Source organism: Jaculus jaculus, chromosome 5 (genome assembly GCF_020740685.1).
Source record: "Jaculus jaculus isolate mJacJac1 chromosome 5, mJacJac1.mat.Y.cur, whole genome shotgun sequence".
Lineage (NCBI taxonomy): Eukaryota > Metazoa > Chordata > Mammalia > Rodentia > Dipodidae > Jaculus > Jaculus jaculus.
In genome coordinates, this window is record NC_059106.1 from 47,820,516 (window position 1) to 47,848,388 (window position 27,873).

The following is a 27,873-nucleotide window of genomic DNA, read 5'->3' on the forward strand; positions in this document are numbered from 1 at the left end:
AAGACTTGATGGGGAGGGAGCAAGCCTGTGGGCCTGCGTTAGGAGGAAAGCCCTCAGTGACAGTAACAGCAAGTGCAAAGGCCCTGGGGCCGAAGCATCCCTGGAGAGCTCAGGAAACAGTGGGGCTGGTTGGGAGATGAGGTGAGGGTGGTCATCTGAACCAGTGGGCATCTGATACCTAACACCTGATTTTTACCCTGAGGGAGTGGAGGTGACTGGAGTGCTTGAGCGGAAGAGCGATGTGGTGAGTGAGAACTGCCTTTTGAATCACTGCTGGTCTGAGACGAGACTGACGGGAGAAGGGTGGAGATAGGCCAGTTAGGCAGCCATTGGGATGCTGGCTGTAGAGACAGCATGGTGGCTGAGCAGGGTGTGTGGCTTGTGTGCAGTGGCATTCTGAGGGTCGGGTGAGGGATGGACGGCAGGCACTGAGTATGTGCGCCTGGTTTCTCCTTTTGATCTGTGCATCTGGGTGGCCAGAGAGGCTCTAATTGATGGTGAGGGGACAAGCAAGAGCCAGTTTGTGGGGTGATGTCATGGGCACGTTGGATTCGAGACAGGGTGGGTGAGCAGATGCACTGAGGAAAGGACCCATCGGGAATGGAGATTGAGACGTCCTCTTGTCTCACACAAAGCTAAAGCCATGGGGGAAGGGAAGATAACTCGGGACTTGCTCTGGAGCCTTTCACATTGCAGAGCTTGCAGAGTCTGAGGGAGAAGAAAGAGGGAGTTGCAGAGCTGAAGGGGAGGGGGGATACTGGCTGTCCCTTGGTCAGGAGGGTCAGGAAGGAGCCATGCGCCCTTACCTCTGGAGGGGTGAGAAGGAGCCCGAAAGTGGAGGTCACTGGGGAGCTGGCAAGGGGAGCTTCAGGGAGAAATGGGGACACAGACCTGGCTGGAAGGTCAAAGATAAGGAGAGAATGTGGGCATTCGCAAGGCTGGGGAGAAGCAGAGGGAAGGTGGATGAGGTCGGTGGGGGGGGCAGCGTGGGCTTCTGTGTAAAATGGGGGAAGTGGTGGTGTCAGCCAGTGGAGCTGGAGAAACCGAGGGGAGAGAGTGTCTGGGTGGGGGAGGGAAGCTGCGGCTCTATGGAGGAGCTTGGGGGAGCAGTGCATGGTTACTCCCCATGAGCCCTGTGTGCGCACTTCAGGGAGAAGTAACAGCGGCCCGCCGGGTGAGCTGGAGACCCTGGGGCTTGGCTCAGGGCTACCTGGATCCTTGAGAGCCCATGGGAGCTAGAGTCTAGGGTGACGGGGCAGTATGGCTGCTCACCAAGGTCAGTCAACACTTGGGCTTCTGTGCTTCTCTAGCTGGAGTTGAGGGAAAGCATGAGGACATGCAGGCATGGGCTCCCTGCTTGCAGTGGTCCCTACAGGGCCAGGTCATGAGAAGAGGGCTCCGAGCCCCAGGGCGCTGAGGTCCGATGCTGGCCCAGACTCTAGGCTGACCCATCCTTCCCCGCACTCTTCCCCTGCCTGCGCCACAGGATATTATGTCACAAGGTTAGGTGACACCCAGATTGCTGCTGGCAGGGCTGGGACTGTCGGGTTTCAGACTCTACGCCCTGCCTCCCAGGAGCACTGGATCAAGCTCAAGCCATCAGAGGCCCAGGTCTCCGTAGGAGAGCTCAGTGCATAGGGACAAGGACACAGCTGTGGGCTGATGTGGCATCTGACCGAGGTAGTGGGTGGTTCATCGAGAGCCCATGTGTGGAAGGCACACTCTGGACTGGAGCGGGCATTCCTTGCACTGGGTTGCCAGGTCCTGGGACCTTGGCTTCTGGGGCCTGCCCAGCAGGGGAATGCTGCACCAGCCACCCTCCATGATTGGTCCACCATTTCTCTTCATGTGTGTGTGTGTGTGTGTGTGTGTGTGTGTGTGTGTAGTTCCCATCAGAAACACCATCTCTGCAGCAAGCCAAGTGTGACTCCATCCAACGCCCATGGACTGTTGTCAGCAAGGCCATTGCTTTGAAAGGCCCATGCAAACAAGATGACATGCTATTCAGGCTTCGGGAAAAGGCCCAAGAAGGCAACTCCAGTTCTTAACAAGTCTTATTTCAATTTGCAAACTCCTTGAAGCCACTTGCTTAAGAATTGCTTTGAGTCTGGGCACAAAAGGTCAGAAGAGAGTTGGCGGAAGGATAGCAGGGTGGGGAGCAGGAGAAAGGCCCTTGCTCTCCCAAGCATGGCCTACTAGGGACAAAGGTGGCCGCTGAGGATCTGCTTCTTCCTGACGGGAAGTTGCATTATGTGTCAGAATCCCACCTTTCCACAGAGGAAAACAGAAGACAGCATAGTAAAGTGATGCAAGCTACGGGTGTGCCCTCACACGCCATGGAACCAGTGTCAGGGTGTAATGATGTCCACACAAGCGCGGGTGTGCACACACACAGCATTTCCACAGTCAGGTCCCTGCTTCTGAGATCTGGTAAAGCTCTGTTTTTTCCTCAGTACAAAACGGCAGTATTATAGGTTATGTCTTACACAACTAATGACCAGAACATACGTCCTGTGAGGAAAGAGAGCAGGTCTATTTGACTGACTGCCTTGTTCCCCAGAGCCTAGCCACAGGGTCAGGCATGGTGTGCCCTCTAGAGCTGGGAGATCAGCGTCCACACATGGATCAAGTGTGGATCAAGGATATTTAGGGACTGGAGATGTGGCACAGTTGGAAAAGTGCTTGCCTAGCACACAGGAAGCCCTGGGTTTGATCCCCAGCACCACATAAAACCGTGTGTGGTGGCACACACCTCTAACCCTAGCACTTGGAAGTTGTAGGTGGGAAGTTCCAAGTTGTCTTGGGCTACATAGCAAGTTTGAGGCCAACCTGGACTACATGAGACCCTGTCTCAAAAATATTATTCAAGCTGGGCGTGGTGGCACACACCTTTAATCCCAGCATTCAGGAAGCAGAGGTATGAGGATCGCTGTGAGTTCAAGGCCACCTTGAGAATACATAGTTAATTCCAGGTCAGCCTGGACCAGAGTGAGACCCTACCTTGAAAAACCAAAAAAAAAAAAAAAAAAAAAAAAAATCAAAAGAATTTTAGGAAAAAAAAATGTGTGCACACTGAATGTACACAAACTTCCCTTTGGCATAATTCTCTTAGCATAGCGTGTGTAAAGTGCCATTTTAAATAAGGGACCTGCACATTTATGTATTTCAGCATCACTTGGGAGGCATGATTCTAGCAGGTGCTTACAAGGATAGGTCAAACTTCTGTTCCTGTGTCACACCTTCAAAGTGCCAACGACATCCCTGAATAATGGCACCGTGTGTGGGCAGAGCTGAGTCACAAAGGAGAGCGACCGGTTCGGGATGTGCCATTTCCTAGGGCTGAATTTAGATCATGACCATCCCAAAGCATCAATTAAAAAAATATTTTTGGTGCTTGCAGTGTTACTCCCCCGAGGCTCAGCATAGGCCTCTGAGCAAAGCCATCTCCTTGGAGAGCTCCCCTTGCGTATTCAGAGTGTGTGAGGTTGACTCCTCGCTTAAGTCCCCTAGGGCCAGCCAGCCCAGATCAGGTGATTCAGTTAGTAGATAAATGGAGGAGGTATGTTTGGGGTCAGTGACAAGCTGTTCTATTGGGAATTTATATGTCTGGCAGGATATTAGAAATTCAGAAATCTTGCAAGGATACAGCTACTGGGCTTCACAAACCCATCTGCTTCAGCCCTCACTCTTGTTGCCAGCCTTGGGTCCTTAAAGTTGCCTAACCTCTCCGTACCCTATGTCTTCTTCTGAAATGCTGGAGTACTCATCTTAAAGTTCTTGTGAAGATTTAATTCATTATTCCGTGCCAAATGCTTGGCACATAGTGGCTAGAGAAGTGATGGCCGCTGTGATGTCACGGGAACGTTCTGAGGACACACACAGGGTCCAAGGGGAACCAGTCCCCAGCATGCTGCTGGCAACCACTAACACGGAGAGAACACAAGACAAATTTTCATTCCATACTGCCCTGCCACCCGGCTAGGAGCCTGTGGGCTCCCTGAGTGGCTGGCTGGACCAGGTGTTTGTCCCCATCCAGGAGGAGCCCATTTAGCAGGCCTCCACCCCGTGACTGGTTGAGGCCTGGAGGGGCCCCAAGCATTTCAGCATGGGCTGAACAACCTGGGGCCATGCAGTTCTCTCCCTGTGTAAAGCAGGTTGAACTGTTGAGGTCAAGTAGAGACCAGGTGAGTTCTCTGTGGAGAGGTGCATGGGCGGCTACTTGGGACCCCAGCAAGTGAAGGGCAAGCCCAGGTTCCCCTCCTACAGCAGCCCCCTCCCCTTTGAACAGCACAATTCCCTGATGACTAAACCCCGTGCAGGCACATGGCGAGTATGCCTTTCCCATGACTGTGCCAGCCTGGCGTCTGGGATGCCCTCCCAGCTGGGCACACCCAGGCTTCTCCACTGAGGCAGGAGCAGAAAGCCCTGTGTGATGCCACCTCTATAGCCAGCTTCAGTCCTGCTTCTGTGCCATACCATCTTCAATCTCGGTGACAGATAACTAGTTCTGGGGGCCCTGGAATGAGCATCAATGCCACACAAGGTTTTAGAGACCCCTTAGTCACACAGCTGCCAATCTCAAGAAGTTCAAGCCCTTTTTTCTTGCTGCTGACCTTAGCTTAGCTTCTAACATCTTTGGTCCAGATCATTTTTAAAGATGGAGCAGTAGTGCTAATGATGTCTTAGCGAGGTGGGGGTCTCACTGCAGCCCAAGCTGGCTTAGAATTCACTCTGTGGTCTCAGGATGGCCTTGAACTCTCAGTGATCCTCCTACCTCTCCCTCCTGAGTGCTGGGATTAAAGATGTGTGCCACCACATGTGACTGTCTTAGAATCTTTCTTTTCTTTTCTTTTTTGTTTTGTTTTGAGGCAGGGTCTCACTCTAGTCCATGCTGACCTGGAATTCACTATGTAGTTTCAGAGAGGCCTTGAACTCATGGCAATCCTACTACCTCTGCCTCCCAAGTGCTGGGATTAAAGGTGTGTACCACCTGGCCTGTCTTAGTATCTTTAAAGGTTCTTTTACCACTAAAAAGAGTTTTTCCTATGTGGTGTCCTAGGACAACATCTGTCTCTTGCTGTCTCACATTGAGAAATGTACTTTGCAGACAGTCCTTATTCTTTTTGTGTATATTGTATTTATTTGAGAGATAGGCATATAGAAAGAGAATGAACGTTTCAAGGCCTCCAGCCACTGCATACAAACTCCAGACACAGGCACCACCTTCACGGCTAGTTTATGTGGGTCCTGGGGAGTCAGACCTGGTCCTCATGCTTCACAGTAAAGCGCTTTAGCCACTAAGCCATTTCTCCAGCCTCAGTCCTTGTTCTTGACATGCGTATTTGTGCTCTTTCTGTGGTCTCCCCATCCATTCTTTCTGAGGAAAGCCACGTGGTGTTTTGGCTCAGGTGGAGGGGAAAAGAGAGCCCAGGGTTGGGGTGACCTGGAAGTAGGTGTGGCAAAGGGTAGCTGCAGACGGGAGTCTGGGAGGCTGGGGGAGTCATTCCTCCACTGGCTGAATATAGGGATGGTGTCCTACAGAGCTGATATCTCTGCACTGTGTGGGATGTGGAGGGTCTGGGTGGAGGGGGGCCAGGCAGCAAAGGCTCCAGAGAGTTGAAAAGTGGGCACCTAGCTCCATGTTTTGGTAGGACCTTGGCAATGATCAAAACTTCCTGAGAAGTCAGGTCCTTGGAGAACTGGGCCCTTGAGAACGTGGATGGGCACATGCTTGGTGCAAAGACATCCAGAGCTTGGCTGCACATCTGACTTTCCTGTCTCGGGGTGCATTCTCAGAGATCCCCTTCATGCGCAGGAACGTGGTGGTTCCGTCGTGGAGAAATGAACACACTCAAACTGCTCTCCTGGGGCTTTCCTTCCGATCAGGACGGTTACAGAGTATCAGGCGCCCTCGCCGGGTGCACGTGCCCCCAATGTTCCTTCCTGTGTCCCTGAAACGTCACCCGACCTGCTCTTAGTCCTGGAGCCCATGCTGGCCTCCTACTCAAGAACCGCATGGCTGTGAGTGAGTTGCTTGCAGACTCTGAACGTGAACATGGCCAGCACCTTCCTGACTGGCAGGAAAGGGTGCAGCAGCCCTGCGGGGAGAGGGCGGGAGGGTTCCCTGCTGGCAGCTGCCTTGGTGAGGTTGTCTGGCCTGCGCACCCTCCCTGTAAACTGGACCAGGAATTACCAGTTTGTTATGTTCTGGGTATTTGGAATTCAGACCCAACAGGTTTGACTCAGAAGCCCCACAAGGCAGGGTGTAGTGGGTCTTCAGGGTGCTTCAAGGGCAAACTAGGGGTCTGCTGGGCCTGGGGCCCTCGTCGGGGGTGTTGGTAAGGGAAGTCATTCATGGAGAGGCGGCCTCAGCCCTGAGTTGGGGCCCCCGTAGGAATTGCCTTTTTTCCTCCTGTCGGGACTGCTCTGTGACCATGACACCCACTTACTTCTCTGCTGGTGTCCCCTCAGCCATGAAATGTACATGACCTGGGGCCAAGGAGGTGGCTCACTGTGTAAAGTACTGACTGTGCAAACATGAGCTACCGAAGTTTGGTTCCCTAGCACCCACATGAAAGCTAGGCATGGTGGCGCATGCCTGCCTATAATCCCAGTACTAGGAAGGCAATACAGGAGGATTTGGGGGCTAATCTAGCTGAAAAGGTGAGTTCTGCATTCAGTAAGAGACCTTGTCTCAAAAAGTAAGGTGGATTTAGCCCAGCGTGGTGGCACACACCTTTAATCCCAGCACTTGGGAGGCAGAGATAGGAGGATCACTGTGAGTTCAAGGCCACCCTGAGAATACAGAGTGAATTCCAGGTCAAGCTGGGCTAGAGTGAGACCTTACCTTGAAAAACCAAAATAAATTAGTAAATAAACAAATGAAATAAAGTAAGGTGGAAGCCGATATGGTGGCATTCACCTCTAATCGCAGCACTGGTGGTGGGGTGCGGGGCGGGGAGTAGAGGTAGGAGGACCGCTCTGAGTTTGAGGCCACCATGAGACAACATAGTGAATTCCAGGTCAGCCTGGGCTAGGGTAAGACCCTACCCTAAACAAACAAAAAAAAATGTGGGTTCTAGCTGAGCAGCTGAGTATCTATGGGACTAAGCCATTGTGGGGTGTCCTTGCTCCTGGCCTGGGGAGCACACTGTAAGCAGGTCTGAGTTCGGTGGCTGTGGAAGTTGGTTCTCAAAATCCCAGTCCTGGGCTCTGCCCCAAACCAAACAAATCCGAACGTTCAGGGTTGGGAGCTGCATCCTGAGTGTTTTAAGTGTGGGGCTTGAGAATCTTTGTTCCAGGGCTCCTTGGAGCCGGGTCAGGGCCATCCTAACTAAAGCTGACTCACTCGGCTCCTTGGGGGTCTGTGAGCTCATCAGTGTCACTTGCTCTGGGACGCAGAAGGGTTCTTCTATCCCTGTCACTGTGTGGCTTGGGTCGGGGCAGGCATAGACTTGAGAGCAAATGGTCCTGGATTCAGATGTTGATGGCTTCCCTTGACAGCCCGAGTGAGCTTCTGTCTCCTTCTTTGTACAACAAGGTCATCGCAGCCCTGCCTGGTAGGGACAGGGAATTTGAGGAACCATTGCCAGGACCAGAAGTAACCTGGTGTGCAGCTCAGTGCTCCTGAGTGATGACACTGCGTTTGCCCCCTTGCTTGAGATATTCCTTTGCAAGTGAGTCTCCTGCGCTCAGAGAGGTAGAGAGATCTTCAGAAGCCACACAGCAAGACAGGGACAGAACTGGGACTGAAATTGCGCTCCTGTACCCCAGCCACACGCTCTGCTTCTCTGTCTTCCTTGCCCAACTTCCTACCTGGAGACTTTGTGTGGATGGGAGGGGCCTCCCTGGTACCCTCTGACCAGTCCTCAGGGAATTTCAGCATCTTCTTTCTCAGCCTGGAGTTTCCTGGGCACCAGCTCCGTGCCCTCTGCCTCTCTCCTGCCTCCGGTAACAGTAAAGAACATCTGACATTCACTCCAAAGGAAGTGTGCTGGAAATGACTCAGCTGGGTAAGACTTCTGATGCCAGCCATGTGTCCCAGCTCCTTCTAGCCACTCCTGTTCCAAGAGAGCCCTGAGCAGGGTGTTGAACAACCAAAATCATACCTGGTTGCCTGGTGGAGGCTCTGAAGCCCTAAGAACACTCACTCTGAGCTTTTCCCTCCAGGCCCTCTGCTGCTCCCCTTGACAGAGTCTCTCTACCCACATCTGGTTCCCCTCACTCTCTTGAGACCTCCGCTGTGCTGAGCAGCAGTCCCTTTACAGGCTTGGGGCTGGGAAGTTGTCTTCCAGAAGGGTCTGGGGGACAGGCTCGAGGGAGCTGCGGGAAGGCATTGCCTTCCCCACTGGGGGGGGCTGCTCTCAAACTTGCTATATTCCTTCCCCATGTGGTCACCCCAGTCTGGCCAGCAAATGCAGTAGTATGTGCTGTCCTCTGACAATGCCAGGGACATGGACTTCTTTTCACTCATTGGTATTTGTTTCTGAACTTTCTTCCTCAAGAATTTGGTGTCCATTTGCCCAGGATTTTTAGTTTTTAACATTTTTGTCAATATTTTATACAGTAATTGTACCAAATAAGGGGACTTCATTAAAACATTTTCATCCATATGTATAAATGCCCCTTGAACATAGCTGTATCACCATAATTATCCTCTCCTATCTAGCAGTTTTATATATTTTTCAATTAGCATTGATTTGTAAGGGTATATTTTACTATCAAGAGGAAAAAATTTGTGTAAATTTATTTTTCAGGTTTTTTCTTGTATAAAACTTTGAAAGCAATATTCCTTATGAAATTACAGTGTTGAAACACAGGAATATTTAATATAGTAAGCTAACTTGTTTCTTGACTTTTAGCATATTTTTATTTGTTTGTGAGCAGAGAGAGAAAGAAAGTGAAACCAGGGGCACATTTAGGGCTCTTGCTGCAAGCAAATGCTAGATACGTGGGCCGCATGGTGCATCTGGTTCTTCATGGGTACTGGGGAATCGAACCAGGACTGTCAGGCTTTGCAAGCATGTGCTTTTAACTGCTAAGCTATCTCTCTAGTGCTTGTTTCTTACTTTTATGTTCCTAGATATTTAAGACAAATGTTATATATTGTTCAAATTCCAAAGAGAATTTCTTTATTCTTTTTAAAAAATATTTTTACTTACTTGAGAGAGAGGCAGGGAAAGAGAAAGGGGGGCTGGTGGTGGAGAGAATGGGTTACCAGGGTCTCTTGCCACTGAAAACAAATTCTACATGCACACACCACTTCTGGCTTTCTGTGGGTACTGGGGAATTGAACCCAGACCATTGGGTTTTGCAAGCAAGTACCTTTAACAGCTGAGTCATTTCTCCAGCCCATACTTATCTACATCTCAACAATCTCACAGAAGATATTCATTTCTGTGACAATCTTTGGCCTTAAGACTTCCCGTATCTCTTCAGTTTGCTGTCTGGTGACATCATCTCCTGAGTAGTCAAGACACTTTGCATTCCACATTCCAAATGCCCCACAGGCCATAGTCTTGCTTGCATGTTGCCTTGAATGAGATGTTCTGAGAGTTATTATTCCATATTTGATGAAATTGGATCTTGGGGTCTTCATAATAAGGAGACTATTGACCTTCATCCCAGTGGCTTCCAGAAATAGAACTATATACTTGCTTCGTGATCATTTTGTAGAGCCCCTGATGTCCTGCAGCATCCCTGCGAGGAGATCCCCCTCCTAAAACAAGGGGGGGGGACTTAGCAATGATGCAATCATGATAGGAGTGTGGAGATCCCTAAGCACCCGCATCGGAAGGTCTCACCCCAACCTGGAAATAAGCCTGTTTTGCTAACTTCATGTCTGGTCTCAGCTATCCCGTCCCTGGGAAAGCCCCAGAGGTGAGGGGACATAGGTGTCGTATGACTTCACACCCTCTTCATCTCCCCAAGGCCTGGTGATGCTGAATACCTGAACAACCACTTGTGGTTGGGTGCTCCATCTCCAGCAACTAGGCAGCTTCATTCCTACAAGCCTGGGTGTTGCTGTCTGCCTGCGACTTGAGCCACACCCTCCTCCCACGACCCCACATGACCCTTCGCTGTCTCTCCCTGCTCTGGCCTCCCTCCTGACCTGTCTCTTCCATTTCTGTTTCTTGGGTACTTTTTGTTTGTTTGTTTTTTCAAGGTAGGGTCTTGCTCTAGCCCAAATTGATCTAGAGTTAGTCTCAGGCTGGCCTCGAACTCACAGCAATCCTCCTACCTCAGTCAGCCTCCCCAGTGCTAGAATTAAAGGCATGCGGTACCACACCTGGCAGAGAGAGAATGGGTGCACCAGGGTCTCTAGCCATTGCAAATGAACTCCAGATGCATGGGCCATTGTGCGTTTGGCTTTATGTGGGTACTGGGGAATTGAACTCAGGTTGCTTTGCTTTACAGACAAGTGCCTTAACTGCTTGAACCATCTCTTCGGCCCTTTTGGGTACCTATTATTGTATCCAGATATCTCCTTGCAAAGAAAGCCCTGGGTAAGAGAGCTGGACAGGAACATGGTCACGGCTGTTTGTGAGGTGCTTGCCTGAGCCCTGGCATCAGACTCTGACACTGAGCTAGGCCTGTCCAGGCTGTGTAGAGTCAGTAAAACCCTGTGCACGAACAGGACTCTTGAATTTACCAGAACTTCCTTAAGTGAGGCACCTGGCATGCAGCAGGCAGAGTGTTTTCCTAGCCAATGTTTAACCACTGCTCATCACGTGCTGTGCTAACAAAGGCCTGGCTGTTGGAGACACGGACAGAAAACATGGACCAAGTGCAAGTTCAGAGCATGCCCATTCAGTGAGCAGAGCCAAGTCCGTCTCAGGGCAGGGAGTTTGCAGGGTTTTTTTTTTTTTAATTTTTGTTTTTATTTTTATTTATTTATTTGAGAGCAACAGACAGAGAGATAAAGAGGCAGATAGATAGAGAGAGAATGGGCATGCCAGGGCCTCCAGCTACTGCAAACGAACTCCAGATGCATCTGGCTAACATGGGTCCTGGGGAATCAAGCCTCAAACCAGGGTCCTTAGGCTTCACAGGCAAGTGCTTAACCACTAAGCCATCTCTCCAGCCCAATTTGCAGTTTTTAATGAAAGAGGAGACATCTGAGCGAAGACGGGTAAAGGGAGAGAGCCACGTGACTGCCTAAGGGAACAGCGTCCCTGTCCAGGGAACAGCCGGCGTTCATTCCCTGAGGTGGAAAGAGATCCAGGAGACAGAAACGGTTGAGTGAGAGAATGAATTCAGCCTGCCTGTCACACCTAGAAACCCTTGAGCTGCCTTCAGACTATTAGGCCATTCTGATGACTGGAACTCACAGTCCAAAGGACACAGCCCCCTGAGGGTCACCATTTCCAATCCTTGTCTAGGAGCCTGTAGACAGGGAGTTGTGGCTGTGACTGCCATGGGATCCTTCTTATCTTGTACAGATTGGGGTGTCTAAGGCCCATGACTCTATTCCCAGAAGTTCAACATCTGGCAAGCAATGTGTACGTTCTGCAGGTGGACATGGCCCTCTAGCAAAGTGGTTGGGTATGGAGCACAGAGCTGGCCTCTCCCACCCCACCTCTGTTTGTAACGGGGTCACCTGCCTTGATAGTCTTCCAGACCTGACACTGTAGTCCTGCTCCGTGAAAACAGCAGAACTTACAATGATCCACCCATCGCTGCCTCCCAAGTGCTGGGAGTAAAGGCATGTGCCACCACAACTGGCTAACCTTTTTTTAACTTTAAAAAAAATTTCATATTTATTATTTACTTGTGAGTACAGAGAGGGAGAAAGAGAGAGAGAATGGGCATACCAGGGCCTCTTGTCTCTGTAAATGCACTCCAGATAAATGTGCCACCTTATGCATCTAACTTTATGTGAGTACTTGGGAATTGAACCTGGACTTCCAGGCTTTTCAAGCAAGTGCCTTTAACTGCTGTGCCATCTTTCCAGCCTTGCTTGACCTTTCTTGATGCTCTGGGTTTAGGTCTATGTCAAGCGTGTAGCGGCTGTCACAGAGGGATGTCCTGGGAAACCCCTCAAGGTGACCATCTCATGCTCACACGGAATGAACGCTGATTTTGGTGTCTGGAGAAACCTAAGCACTGGGAATATCACTGGAGTGTGGAATTGCTCATTCATTAAGTTTCGAGGGTCTCTAACTCAAGTTCTCAAACTCAGTGTTAGATGCCAAGAATACAGCGACGAGCTAGACATAACCAAGTCCGGCTGTCTCAGGCCGCGCAGTCTCCTGGGGAGACCCGCATTCATCTAACTGTCACAGACACCAGGAGACTCCTGTGTAGGAGCCACAAGACCCAGACCCAACCCACTGTACTCCAGGTTGGCTTTGAACTCACAATGATCCCAAGTACTAGGACTGTAGGTGTGAGCCACCACATTCCGCTTCTGTTGTTATTTTTGCTGCTTCTCCTCCTCCTCCTTTTGTTTTCTTTTCCTTGAGGCAGGATCTCGCTCTATCTCAGGCTGACCTAGAATTCACAGTGGAGCCTCAGGCTGGCCTCAAACTCACAGCGATCCTCCTGATCCTCCTATCTTAGCCTCCCGAGTGCTGGGATTAAAGACGTATGCTTGGCTTTTCTTTTTGTTTCTCTTTCTTTTTTAGACAGGATCTCACTGTAACCCAAGCTGGCCCGAACTCCTGTGATCCTCCTGCCTTAGCTTCCCAAGTGCTAGGGTTATAAGCACCACATCTGGCTCATCTAAATTTTTTGGTGCCTGACTTCTGGGTAGAGGTATAGAAATGAACAGAATCCATAGGCTTGTGACTATCTTCGGTTCTAGGCACCCAGTGGGGGTCTTGAAACATATCCCTTGTGGCTAAAGAGGGAGGGGACTATTGTATTAGCACCTTGGGCTACATAACTCTTGGCTGTGGGACCTACCTTGTGCATTATAGGGTGTTTCACAGCTTCCCCAGTGCTGCCCACCATATACCAATATATATAGCTGCTTTTTGCCAGCTCTGCGGCCTCCTGAGGAGAACTAGCTCCCAGCAAACACAAACAGCAGGGGTGTTCCAGAAACTCTTATCTTTCCCGTCTCTGCCCCTTACCTCCACTCACTTCTCCTCACCTGGCTGCTTTGACCCGAATCCCTGCTCACTGTCCCTTCCTTGTACAAAGAGACAGCTCACGATGGTCACACAAGCTGGGTATGCCTCTGCTTCCCATCTTTTAATTAGAGGTGGTAACAGTGTTCAACTCTGTGGATTGAAGGAAGAGGCAGTTGGCCTATAATACTTATAACACAGCCCTGCACGAAGTGAGGGGCAGATAGTCATTTTCTGTTTGCTTTTGTTTTGAGAGTGGTTCCCGTGTAGCCCAGGCTAGCCCTGAGCTCACCATTCTCCTGCCCCAGCCTCCTGAGTGCTGGGGTTACCAGCACCACCGTGATGAGCAGATTGTGCAATAGGGCAAAGAGGACTGGACCTGACCCTGGGCTCTCAGTGGTCCAGGGGAAAGCAGACACCCTATTCCGTGACTGAAATTCTTATTTTTAAATGTATTTTTTATTTTATTTTATTTTATTTTATTGGTTTTTCGAGGTAGGGTCTCACTCTGGTCCAGGCTGACCTGGAATTAACTCTGTCTTCTCAGGGTGGCCTTGAACTCATGGTGATCCTCTTACCTCTGCCTCCCGAGTGCTGGGATTAAAGGCATGTGCCACCATGCCCGGCTTTTAAATGTATTTTTAAATTATTTATTTATTTATTTACTAGAGTCAGAGAGAGGGGAAGAGAATATGAGAATGAGAATGGGTGCGCCAGGGCCTCCAGCCACTGCAAATGAACTCCAGACCTGTGCGCCCCCTTGTATGCTTGTCTAACGTGGGTCCTGGGGAATTGAACCTGGGTCCTTTGGTTTTGCAGGCAAATGCCTTAACGGCTAAGCCATCTCTCCAGCCCTTATTTTTAAACATTTTATTTGAGAGAGAGAGAATGGGCCCATCGGGACCTCTAGCCACTGGCAAACAAACTCCAGACACAAGCGCCATTTTGTGCAGCTGGCTTTATGTGGGTACTGGAGAATTGAACCCAGGTCGTTGGGTTTTGCAAGCAAGCACTTTAACTGATGAGCCATCTCGTTCCAGCCTTGTGATTGTTTGTGATGTGCTAGCATGGGGAGGCACAGGGGACCAGGACCAGGACCAGGAAGGCCTGCAGGAGGGGGCATCTCACCCAGAAGGCAGAGAAAGCAGGTTTCCTGGGAGATGGGGGCCCCAGCTAGCATGAGTTAACTGGGTGGAGGAAAAGGATGAGTCATGGACTGGACCATCTATCTTTCAAATATCCTTTTACAGGCTTTTCTTTTAAAATAATTCCCATTTAATAGACTGTCATTAAAAAACAGGGTTATAATACTTCAAAAGGTCCCAGCTTTTATTTCTGTTGGGAAATCCCTTTACCCCTTCGTATAACCAACATAGAGGTGCTGAGCACCCGGGAGGCCCAGGGTGGATGTTGAGCGTTGGGTTCACGAGTTGGAGGGTACCTGCCCCCTGTCCTTCCCCACTGAGGTATGTGCATGCCTTGGCACGAGGGCACACCTCCTCCCAGCACTTTGTGCTGATGGGTGCCTGGCAAGAGGGAAGAAGGGCAAGGCAGGCAGGAAATGGAGTCAGAAAGGGGTAAAGCCCCAGCTCAGCTGGATATTGGTCTCCTGGGGGTCTCACATGACGGTCCCTCTGTGTGGTAGCTCTGAGAACTGGACTAGTGGACACCTCCTTTTGCCTGCAGAAAGAATGTGGTGGATCAAATATGGCAAACTGCACGTTGGTGGTTAAAGCTCACATCCTATTGGCTGAGACCAAGGTCTGGCCTGCTGGTGTCCAGAGGTGCCATCCTATCCAAATCTGGGAGGCAGCGGCCAGCACTAAAGACACCCGCCCTCTGCTGATGTCAGAGGTCCAGGCTGGCTCCTGGTGACGTGTTGTTCCTCTTCTCGTGCATACAGTTACAGTCTTCGCCTGGCTTCCCGGGGCTCTCAGCCAGCCGCCGCCTACGTCACCAGGCAGTGTAGAAAGGTCAAGGCCCCGGCTGCAGCTCAGCGCCACGGACCTTTCTTCAAAGAGTAGACGCTTCGCCTGCTCCCTGACAGGTAGGAGGTGGTGGCCCTGGTACCATGTGGGTGGCTGTCAGGATGGAGCTGGGGTGGAGCTGGCTGTGGGTCTCAGTGGGCAGGATTGGGAAAGAGACACCATGGGAGGGACTGGCCGGTCAAAGACCTGTGAGCCCAGCACAGGGCCTTCATGCAAGGGGGACTTAGCGGCCAAGAGGGCAAACTCACTCTAGACCGCTGGGTTTCAAAGCCCAACTCTGCCACTCACTGGCCATAGGCCCTCAAGTCAGCTAAATCCTCTAAGCCTCAGTTTCCACATCTGTACATGGGGACTGTACTAAGGCTTACTTCAAGAGAATTACAAACAAGCATCAAGTGTGTGCAGAGAACCTAGCGCAGTGTCTGGCCCACAGTCAGCCCTAGGTAAGTATTAGCTATGGTGGTAAATAGTAATAATGCACAGTACTTGTAGGGGCTCAGGAGATGGCTTGGTGGGTAAAGTGCTAGCCTTACAAACCTGAGGACCTCAGTTCAATCCCTAGGACCCACATAAAATGCCAGGCCTGGTGGTGTGTGCCTGTAATCCCAGTGCTGGGGAAGCCAGTGAGAGATCCTGTGTCAAAAACAGGTGGATGATACCCGAGGCCGGGCTGTGGCCTCCTCACTCACACTCACACACACGCACATGCACTCTTCCCTCCTCCATGTGCAGCCACACACGTAAACGCACACTTACAAGACAAACACAAAAACAAAACCTTTAATCCCAGCACTCGGGAGGCAGAGGTGGTTGGATCGCCATGAGCACAAGGCCACCCTCAGACCACGCAGTTAATTCCAGGTCAGCCTGGGCTAGAGTGAGACCCTACCTGGAAACCCCTCCCCCCCAAAAACCCCACAAAATAGTTCATATGGTCAGTTGAAATTTTCAGAAGTTTTAAGCCCAGAAGATATTCCCACAGTGTATTTGAAAGTAGTAAGAATAATAGGCCATAAATAAATAAAGTTTTATATATAATATAGCATATATATGTATGTATATATATATATATATATATATATATATATATATGAGATTTAGATTCATGTTGAACCAATGTAAAGTTTTTCTAAGTTTTTGAGGGTTGAAATATGCATATTAGTTATTTTTTTGCTGCTGAGAATGAAAACCTCACCAGAAACAACATGGAAGGAAGAGGTTTATCTTGGGTTTACAGTTTCATGACAAGAAAGGAATATTAATGGAGGAAAGCATGGCTAGTCATACTGGCTCACAGGAACTAGAGAACAAACAGCAGTGGGGCCAGGCTGTATGACCTCAAGACCCTCCCCCAACTCCACCAATGACCCATTTCCACCAGTAAAGGTCCACCTGCTAAAGGTTTCACAGCCTTCCCAAATCACCACCAGCTGGAGACCAGATAGCCAAACACACAAGCCTATGGGGAGCATTTAACCTTCAAACCACAACACGGAAGGAAGATTTTTCATTTTGAGGTTCCTGGCTTTGCCAGCAGGCTTGGAGCAGTCATTGTCTCCTCGCGATCAGCTTGCCCAAGTGTGACAGGACCAAGAACCCCTAGCCTCAGGAGAACTGGGGAGTAGTTATAACCACAGATCCAAGGTCCCCTCCAGATTTACGAATCAAGCATCCCGGTGGGTCTAGTGTGACCCTGTGGCTCTGGGACTCTCTTGAGTGAAGAGGTGCCTGCTTAAAAGAGGCAGGTGGAACCACTGGCTAGAGTTGGTGGGAATGAGAACCTAGTTGTCCAACACAAAGTCAGGCAAAAAATTTTGAAATACTTGGATCTTCTCCAACTCATTGTCATCCTCCTGCCTGAACCTTCTCCCTTCTGCTGGGGTTACAGGTGTGAGCCACAGCACCCAGTGAGATGGGCCTATTCTTTCTCTGTATTTGTCCAACATGTACAGTTTCCTTGGCTAAGTGCTTGAAAGAACAGAGGCCTAATTTGATTAGCACTGGCTTCAATTTGCTCATCAGTAATTCCAGCCAGCCAGGTGTGGTGGCGCACGCCTTTAATCCCAGCACTTGGGAGGCTGAGGTAGGAGGATCACTGTGAGTTCATGGCTACCCTGAGGCTACATAATGAATCCCAGGTCAGCCTTGACTAGAGTGAGACCCTACCTCGAAAAACAAAAACAAACAAACAAAAATTCCAGTCATAACAACTTCATTCCTAAATCCTAAATCGCTAAAATTTGCTCTTTAATAGCTTGTTTAGTTTTTTTTTTAATTTTTTTATTTTTTGGTTTTTCGAGGTAGGTTCTCACTCTGGTCCAGGCTGACCTGGAATTAACTCTGTAGTCTCAGGGTGGCCTTGAACTCAAGGCGATCCTCCTACCTCTGCCTCCCAAGTGCTGGGATTAAAGGCGTGCACCACCATGCCCGGCTCTAGTTTTATTTTTTAAATGTATTTTTATTTATTTGCAAGCAGAGTGAGAATGAGACTGGGCATACCAGAGCTTCTTGTCACTGCCAACAAACTCCAGATGCATGTGCCACTTTTTGCATCTGGCTTTATGTGGCTACTGGGGCATCAAATCCTGCCAGCAGGCTCTGCAAGCAAGCATGTAGTTGCTTAGCCATCTTCCCAGCCCAGGTTTTCTTTATTTTGTAAATTTGTACTTACACCAAGCCTATATTGCCTATGCTATTTTATTGAACTTTTTGTATTGACAATTTTAATATATGTATATAATGTATTTTAATTATAATTCCTTCCTATTACTTTTTGTTCCCCATCCTTTGCCCACTTTCAACTGAACCCCTTCTTGTTTCTTTCCCACTCGTCCTGCTTTCAGTTTGATGTCTTTTTTTTTTGACACAAATGAATAATGTTCAATTTTTATATACATTCTTGTCTGTTTTTCATTTTTTATTTTTTATGTTTTGCTTTTTTGAGGTAGGGTCTCACTCTAGCCCAGACTGACCTGGAATTCACTATGTAGTCTCGGGGTGGCTTCGAACTCATGGTGATCTGCCTCTCAGGTGCTGGGATTAAAGGCATGCACCACCACACGCAGCCTGAATGGTTTTTTTAAATGCTGTTGCAATTAGCTGGAGGCACGTACACTTCAACACCCTCATTTTACACAGAAATTGAGGCACAAGGGGAAATTGGTAGAACCAGCACCAGAACTCTGGTCCATTGACTCCCAGGGTGGACTATAGCCATGTGGACCTGGACACCTGGTGAGAAGGACGTCCCCTGCTGCCCTCCACCATTGTCCCATTGAATCTGAGGTTGTAACAACCTTATTACCCTAAACTTGTCAAAGCCCGGTGTAGGGGAGCTTTTCCCTTTTCCTCCAGCTTCTAGAAGTTTCTCTCTTGGCTGTATCTGTGGCATGGATGGAGCCTTCCTTCTCCCTTCATGTAGTCGGAAGTGTCATTGCTGCCCATTCTACCGGAGACTCACTCCCTTTCTTTCCTGGCCTCAGGAGAGGGGAAGCCTGGGGAACAGATGAACACCTCTTGCTTGGCCGGCCACCATCACAAGCCTTCTTTTAGCTGTTACTGCCACTTTTGCTAAGAGCAGTGGCCTTGGGGCCTTCTGAGGGGCAGGTTCGGGACTGACCCAGTTTCTTGGCAGGGTTTAGAAGAGGTCCACCTCCTGGCTCCCTGCTCAGAGTGTTCCCCGGGGCAGCCTCTCCCTCCCCCCCACCAGCTCCACCTGCTCAGCGGTCAGTCCATCCTGCAGCCCTGGCTGCCAAGTCCCTCAAGATGGTGGCCCTCTCGGTGGGGACTAGCGAGGTGGCTTCTTTCACGGCTCAGTGTACCCAAGGGAAACTCACGCTGCAGTTGTCTGTTGCTACTTCTTTTTTGGCTGCTGCTCCAGGCAGGATCTGGGCAGATGGGCCAAGCTGCTGGCATAAGCATGGAGCAGGGAGGTCCCTTCCTTTAAAGTCACCCCCACTCCAACACAGACCCTTCCCAGCCCTGAGAGAATCCCAGGCCGTTGGAGTTTCTAGAGTCAAGCTCCACTTCCAGGGTTGTCAGCCACACCTCAGCAACCAGCCCCCCTCGCGAGCACCTCCCTGCTCTGTGTTCCGATTCTTCCACTGTTAAGACCTCTCTTGGGTGTGTGGCACAGATCGCTCGTAAAAGGGCAAGAAAACCCCTTTGGAAAGTTCTGGCTCCTGTGAACCAGAAGAGCTATTGTGGAATTATCACATTTTTCTCAGCAGTGGTAATAGACACAGTAATTAGTGGCAGGTCAGTAGGTGAAAGACCTGTGGCCCCGAGCCTGCCCCCGCCGGTTCCAGACTGTCAGCCCCCCAGCACAGTGGGCCTTGTCAGACACTCGTCTCCAACCCAGTGCCCCCTGCCCAGCGCCGTGAGTGCGCTTCCCCACGAGGAAGCACCGGCCAGACGCCGGCTCACCACCACCCGAGCACACGACCTCTGGGTGAGGGCGACAGGGCCCGGCCCTGCCCTTGCCACTTGTCATCCCTCTGACCTCGTGACAGCCCGTTCTCCTCTCTGACCCTCTCGTTCTGTCCCGGACATGGGGCCTGTGCCACCTGCCTCCAGGGCTGTTGTGAGCTTTCTAGGGGATAGCACCCTCATGTGGGAAAACTGTTTGGCAGTACCCACTGACACAGGCGGTGTGGGCACTTCAAACCCTGCGGCTCGTTTGCCAGCGTTGCCTGAGGAATGGGTGCACTGTAATAATACACAGGGTGACACTCTAGCCGAGGCTGACCTGGCACGCGCTCTATAGGCCGGGCTGGCCTCGAACTCACAAAGACCCTTCTACCTCAGCCTCCCAAGAGCTGGGACTACCATGCCCAGCTCCACTGAAGAATATTGACATGATCTATGCACATACCTTACACGCCTGCGTCTCCATCTGCCAGAAATGTGTGTGCAGGTGAGCCACCCATGACGTCCACACATTCAAGAATGTTCCAATAGCATAGGTCTAGATGCATCGCAGGCCCCACTGGAAAACCCCCAGGGTGTGACTCAGCAGAGGACTGAGGGCCGGGGGCGGCGTGTTCCCGCCATAGACGGCAGTCAAGCGTCCCGTGCTGACAGCTGCAGCTGCACCGGCAGAGCTGGCGAGTCTCACAGACACACTAAGCAAATACATTTTTTCCCCAAGGTAGGGAGGGTCTCACACTAGCTCAGGCTGACCTGGAATTCACTATGTAGGCTCAGGATGGCCTCGAATCCATGGAGATCCTCCTACTTCTGCCTCCCGAGTGCCGAGATTGAAGGTGTGCACCACCACACCTGGCTAGCAAATGCACCTTTAAAAAAATGAGCGGGGTCTGGAAGCCCAGGTCTGTAATCCCAACTACTTGGGAAGGTGAGGTGGGGTGATCACAAGTTCAAGGTCGGTCAGGGCCACACAGTCAAAATAAAAAGAAAGAAGGAGATGAATGTAGCTCAGTCATTGTTTTGCCTAGCTCAACATAGGGGCGGTTCTGGGTTCAGTCCCCAGTACCCCCAAAAGAGGGATAGTCAAGGGGATGGGGGCTGGCCTCTTCTTTTGAGGCCGGTTATGCATTGTGAAAGTTCTCTAAGCCAGGTTTTTTTTCTTTTTTCTGTATATATGATGTACTTTAGTGAATTGTGTAAAAATTGGATTGGATCATGCACTAAGTCATGATAGGCACTAAGTAAATGGCCACAATTGTTATATCTTCATTTTCTTTTCCTCTTCAGCACATGAAGTAACCTGGAATTATGAAGCCAAAGGGACTGGCAGTCTGCCCTGCAGGGAATACGGACCTCTCCCAGTTGTGCAAGCTTGAGAGAGAGAGAGAGAGAGCAGGTGAATGCAGGTGGTCTTCAGGCCAAGGTCCCAATCCCCAGGGAGCAGGAAGGCAGCTGCTCCCATATCACCCTCAGTGTGGCCCTTGGAAGCGGCCTTGGACTGTGTTCTGTGGACCATCTTCCTGCTGGGGTGGGGCCTCATCTACTATGCAATTTTTTTCAAGAGCTCCTTGACCCTGCTTTTGCTTCATGAACTGTCTTTTGCCATTGCTGGGACATTGGTCTGGCCTTGGAGGTGGGGGTGGCATCAGCTTCGCTCCTGCCTGATGAAGGCCATCCTCCCCTCACCATCCCTCCCTCATCCCTAACATCTCTGGGAATCAATAGCATGTAGACCCACTGGGGCCAAGTCTGAACTTTTCACCCCAGCACATGGGAAACCCCCTTTCCTGCCTAAGTAATTGGAGATTTTAGCAGTATAGCTCTTGAGTCTTTGCAGAAAACCCCTAAGAAGGTGCATCTAGGAGGCAGGCCTCACGCCCTTCTGCAGATCCACTTCCTCTCTCTGGAGAAACCACTGGATGGCGATGATCAGGGAGGGGCCGAGGGACTCTCCTGTGTCCTTCTTTGCCTTGTTTGGTGGGGCTGTCTATACTTTCAGTGCTTGAACTCCTCAAGTTAGCTACAAAGGGGAATAAAACAAAATATGTAAGGATTAGAAAGCACAGGGGGTGGAAACAGATATTCAGAGACTGTAAACCACTGCTGGCCAGGAAGCAAGGGGAGCCCAGTCCCTGCTCTCTGGTGGACAGCGTCTTGGAGAAACGGGTGGCTGAGCTCGGAGTTCGGACCCGGGTCAGTGAGGTTCTTGGGTTTTTGTGCCTTTGGGGCAGACCCCAGACAAGGATGCCTGAGACCACTTTAATGCCGTTTTCCTCAGCTGGGCTCTGTTCCAGTGGTGACAAGCCAAACCCAAAGTGGCAGGTCAGAAGTTGGGAGAGCTGTCACATAAGAAAGGGATTGCTTTTTGTTTTTTTTTTTTCCAGGGCTACTATGGTTATCTTGTAATTCTATAAATATGTACGTAGACACTTTTAAAAGCACGTATTTATGTCCCCAACTGTAAATGCCCCATTTTTAAGGTTTTATAATGTGTGTTATTTAATTATTAGTGGACTGTAGTATTGGGACTGACAGCGGTCCAGGAAAAGGGTCCCTTAAGACCCCTCACATGGACAGAAAAATGTGTCACACAGTTTTCCTTTTCCCCACCCAGTTAAACTCCCGTGGTTTTAATTTTCACGAACCGGAACCCTCTGCACACCTCCACACGCATGAACTCGTGTTCCTTACCTATTGATCCACCTTGTCCTACAACTGTTCACACTCACAAACTGTGCTCCGAGGAGGTCCCCTGCTCCCGAGGGCAACTCACGAACCCAGTGCCTGGCCAACTGCCTTCAGCCAACAGCGAACTCTGGAAAACTGCCAGGCTCTGGGGGGATTCGCACTCTCTCTCTCTCTTTTGTGTTTGCATGTGCAAACTGTGCTGGTCACCCTTCATCAGCTGCCAGGCAAGCTGTCTGGTAAGGAAGACAAGATGGCTGGGAGGAAACCTGGCCGGGGGAGGTCTTTCTTCCAGCGTGGGTTGAGTTCACGCAGGAAGACGGTTCTCTGTTTGCCATGTGAAAAAGGAACAATAAAAGTGTTCAGAGCTTTTGGAAGACGTGTGTGTGGGTGTGGTCATTTCCAGTTCTGGGTCAGGCATCTTCTGGCTGGCGTGGTGGGAGTGGGGTAGGCTGAGTCTCAGCAGCAGGAGAAACCGGAGGCTCTGAGAAAGGCCCGTGTGGGGACGTCCTAGTGATGATGACCAAGGCTCCTCTGCCCTCACGGGGCTCATCCCTCTGTCAGGAAGTTACCCATCACCAAGACTAGCCAGCTTCTTGTGTATGCGGCTACAGAGAACACTTTTTTTTTTTAAATTTATTTATTTGAGAGCGACAGACACAGGGAGAAAGACAGAGGGAGAGAGAGAGAATGGGCGCGCCAGGGCTTCCAGCCTCTGCAAACGAACTCCAGACGCGTGCGCCCCCTTGTGCATCTGGCTAACGTGGGACCTGGGGAACCGAGCCTCGAACCGGGGTCCTTCTGTGATGAGTGATTAATAAGGACGAACACTGCAATTACACATTCATTATCCACTTTCTTCAGAAATGCCCGTTCAATACCTAATTGTTCATTAAACTTACAGTGGATTTTTTTTTGTTTTATTCATACTAAAGGTTCATGTAAAATAAAAAGTATTTTGAAACAATAAAATAAAAAGTGTTATGTGTATTTCATATAGCAAATGAAACTACTGAATCTAGAACTTTTATTGTATTGACATATATACACTACCATATATATATGTATATATACATACACACATATATAAGTGTATATATATATATGTATATATTTACATACACACACACACATACACACACACACACACACACACACACACACACACACACACACACATACACACCACTGAGAGAGGGAGGGAGAGAAAGAGAGAATGGTTGTATCAGGGCCTCTAGCCACTACAAACAAACTCCAGATACAGGTGCCACCTTGTGCAGCTGACTTTATGTGGGTACTGGGGAATTGAACCTGGTTTCTTGGACTTTGCAAGAAAATGCTTTAACCACTGAGCCACTTCTCCAGCCTAAATGGGTCCATTCTAGAAATATCAAGATTCTTTAAAAAAAATTTTTTTTGTTTGTTTGTTTTTTTGAGGTAAGGTCTCATTCTAGCTCAGGCTGACCTGGAATTCTCAGGGTGACCTTAAACTCACAGTGATCCTCCTACCTCTGCCTCCCAAGTGCTGGGATTAAAGGCGTGTGCCACTACACTCAGCTTAAAAAATATTTTTAGGGCTGGAGAGACTGCTCAGTGCTGCTCACTTGCCTGCAAAGTCTAAGACCCCAGGTTCAATTTCCCAGTTCCCACATAAGCCAGATGCACAAGGTGGCACGTGTATCTGGAGTTCATTTGCAGTATTTAAAGGCCCTGGCATGCCAATTGTCTCCCTCCCTCTCTTTCTCTTCCTCTTTCTCTCAAATAAATAAGTATTAAAAAAGAGATCTTGGCATGCTCATGTGAGTGCATGCATGCACATATATATACACACACATACATACATGCAAATAAATATTTTAAAAATAAAATCAATTAATAAAAATAATAGCTGGGGCGATGGCACAGCAGTTAAAAGTACTTGGCTGCAAAACCTGCCAGCCTAGGTTGAATCCCTCAGCCACCCACATAGAGCCGGGTACAAAAAGTAGTGCAAGTGTCTGGTGTTCAGTTTGTAGTGGCAAGAGACAAGCTGACATCCCCATATACACACACACACGCAAATAACTAATTTTTAAATAAATAAAAAGCCACAAAACAGTGTATCTTTTATATAGTTCCACTAATATGAAGTTTCTAGGGCTGAAGAGATGGCTCAGTTAAAGGTGCTTGCTTACAAAGGCTGCCAGCCCAGTTCAATTCCCCAGTACCCACGTAAAGCCATGCTTCTATAGTTTGTTTGAAGCAGCAAGAGGCCCAGATGCACCCATATTCATTCTCTATTTCTTCCTCTCTCTCTCTCTGCTTGCAAGTTAATAAAAATATTTTTAAAAATATTTTATTGATTTCTAAGCATAGAAGTAGAGAAAGAAAGAGAGAGAATATGAGTGCTCCAGGGCCACTAGCCACTGCAAACAAACTCTAGATGCATGTGCCACTTTGTGCACCTGGTTTGTGCACCTGGGTACTGGGGAATTGAACCCTTGCTGCTGAAAAAAAAGCACCATATGTGTGCCCCAGCTTCTGTATCCTGCTTTATATGGGTGTGGGGAATTACACTTGGCTAGAAAGCTTTGTAGGCAAGTGCCCCCAACAGCTAAGCCATCTCCCCAGACTCTATTTACGTTTAAACTATTTCATACATGCCTATACGTTCCCATTACACTCTCTTCCCCACTCCTACAGAACCCCCTATTTTTCCTAATTAGTCCCCTTCCTACTTTTATGCTTTTTTTTTTGTGATCCCCTGAGTTTAGTTAGGGTTGCTCACAGGAGCATGGGTGAAGGCAATTTACCAAGAAATAATACCCTTCCCCTGGGAGCCATGTGGCTGGCCTCTTTTATTTAGCATGTTTCCAGGCTATAGCATGTGTTATGTATCATCTGTCCATTCCTCAGGTGATGGACTATTGGGTTATTTCTACTGGGCTGGAGAGATGGCTCAGCGGTAAAGTGCTTTCCTAAAAAGTCTAATGACCTGGGTTCAATCCCCCAGTACCCACATAAAGCACATGCATCTGAGTTCATTTTCAATGGCTAGAGGACCTGGTATAGCCATTCTCTCTCAGCCTCTCTCTCTCTCTTTCTCTGTTTCTTTCTGCTTGCAAATAAAAAAAATAAAAGAATAATGCTGCTGAAAACATCTGTGTAGAAGTTTTGTGCAGCATGGGTTCCTTTGGGTGCTGGAGGGAAAGGTGGGTCACATGGCAACCTTGAAGATAACCTTTGGCATAACTGCCAAACTGTTTTCCAGAATGGCAGCATGATTTCACACTCCTGCGGCTATCTATGGGAATCTAACTTCTCCCTGTCTTTGTCAGCATTTATCATTGTCTTTTCTTATTTTAGTCAGTCATGTTTGGGGTAAATGCAAGTACATTCTTGGTTCTTTTTGTTTGTTTGTTGTTTTTGTTGTTTTGAGGTAGGGTCTCACTCTAGCCCAGGCTGGCCTGGAACTGGAGCTCACTCTGTAGTTCCAGGCTGGCCTCGAACTCACAGTGATTCACCTATCTCTGCCTCCCAAGTTCTGGGATTAAAAGCATGAATCACCACACCTCACACAAGTACACTATTTTTTTTAATTCATCATGTTTTATTAGATATGGACATATTTAGTATGTAAACAATACATGTTGGTACCACCCTTTCCCTCCCCCCTGCCACTTTTCTGAAGAGGTCTTCCTTGCTAAGGATGCAGGTCAATCCCATGGGGATTGTGGGTCATGCATTATGGGGAAGAGGAAAGGTCTCTGCAAAATGTCCCAACTTGTGGCTCTAATACTCTTTCTACCCTCTCTTCCGCAAAATTCGCTGAGCCATGCTGGGAGCATTGTAAGTCTACTTCAGTGATGGGCTCTTAGGAGCCTCTGGATCTCTGGTTTGGTAGGTGATGAGGGTCCTCAGTGTCTGTCTCCTTCACCCTTATGCTGATATCAGGTTCACTGAGAAAGCAGCAAGCACTCTTGCTCATTTCCCCAGTTCCTCTGTGGTTTCAGCTGAGGTCAGGGTGGAGTGTGCTGGGTCATTTATCTCCTCTGGTCCAGCTCCCATCTGAAAAAGAGAAGCAGATTCTCCAACAGAGAGTGAAGTTAGCACCAGTTAAATGGGATAACCATTATTAATTTAGAGAGAATTTAAAGAGTGGAGACCCTCTTGTAGCCCAAGGTTAGTGGGATCATTAACTGGATATGATTCTGACTTGTTTCCCAGTTCCAGATATGGTTTCTTTTCCACTGAGTAGATCTGTTAGCCAATCCAAGGGCAGTTGGTTATCCACCATGGCTGTTTGCCACTATTGCACTTGTGTGAGCATCACATCAGGCTATTGGCTTCTGAGTCAGTTAGATTTGAGTGGCTTGCACAGATGTTGGCCACTTGCCCCTGGCAGCTCATGTAGTGCCTTCCAGCACTAGATGGGATAATTGGAGACTGGCTGTCTTCTGGATTCCAAATAGGTCTTTCCATGGTTTGTGCCAACAGTGTATGGTATCTTCAGCAGTAGGGAATTACCAGTAACCTCTGGTGGATAGTCAAGTGCTCTGACAGAAGTCTGCCTTTATTTTGGGAGATCTAGTAGGTCTTTCTGATCAACAGCTCATTGTGGATGTAAGCCACATCCTGGTACAGGGAATTACAGGTCAGCACCAAGGGAAATGAAACAGAAGAAGAGAAGAAAGAGAAACAGAAATTTGCTGCTACAGGTGTTTGTCTTTTGCTCATTCTGTGTCTGCTGCCCATACTCATTAAATGCCTTTTAAGATCCTTTATGGATATCCGTGCAGAAGTACATGGGATATAGCTATGGACCCAACCCTAGCTTCCTGAGACATTATCCTAAAGCCCCTACAGAGGCTGGTAGTCAAAGACGGGTAAGATTCTCTCGGGTTAGGGCCACCTAAGACAGGGCATGAATGATGGAATTCATGTACCGATAAAGGGTAAGGCCTAAATATCATAGAGAACAACCTAAGACAGACACAGTCTTTCTGCACCAAGGCCCAGAAGTGCCCGGTTCATAAAAAAATAATAAATAAATAAGGGGGAATTGTCAGGAGCCATTTTGGTTGGACTTGTATCCATAGCTCTGGCCATTTGATAGCAGGGCTTTAGCAAAACTATAGCACCTACAGTAAGCAAGATTATGTATACTCAGTGTCAGGAAGCCATTCCACAGCAAGACATTAGCACCTACGTGTAAGCAAGATTATATATATTCAGTGTCGTAGCCATTTGGCTGGCCTTAATAGTCTTTTGTACTGCAAAGTAATTAAAATACAAAAACTCTGTAATGGAAAGGAGATTTTTTGATAGAAACTTGTGTAAAGCTCATAAAAATTTGTCCATGGAAAGACTTTATAAAAAGAAAAAGACCCATTTGGGTACCAGTGAGAGACCTAAAATATTTGTCCCAACAAGGGGACACTGACAATCACTTCTCTAGGGAGTGTCCCACCCCTGAGGACTGTTCCTAAAATGGTCCTTCACCCTGCTAAACTAAATAACTCCCTCCCTTGTGGAGGATTGCTGGCTTTGCCTCCGATCTGGGCCTCTCCAGCTAATTACAGTACAGTTGTCCATACGACCTTAAAAAACTGCTCAGCCACCTTCCCCATCCCCGTCCAGCTTTTCCCAATGTCTCCTCTGGGCATTTGGGCCCCGCCTTCCCCGAATAATTTCAGTATAGATGTGAGATACATTCATCC

At 49.0% G+C, this 27,873-nt stretch overlaps 1 protein-coding gene across 2 annotated transcripts in view; it reads left to right on the plus strand.

Moving 5' to 3' along the window:
• Prdm2 (PR/SET domain 2) overlaps positions 1 to 22,551 on the plus strand; it is a 127,328-nt gene extending 104,777 nt beyond the window's left edge. For both annotated transcript variants that reach the window (XM_045150661.1, XM_004657627.2), the window contains exons 9-10: positions 14,977 to 15,120; positions 20,777 to 22,551. In XM_045150661.1, the coding sequence (XP_045006596.1) occupies positions 14,977 to 15,097 (121 nt within the window). In that variant the 3' untranslated portion in view covers positions 15,098 to 15,120; positions 20,777 to 22,551. The remainder of the gene's footprint in view (positions 1 to 14,976; positions 15,121 to 20,776) is intronic.
• Positions 22,552 to 27,873: the final 5,322 nt, after the last annotated feature.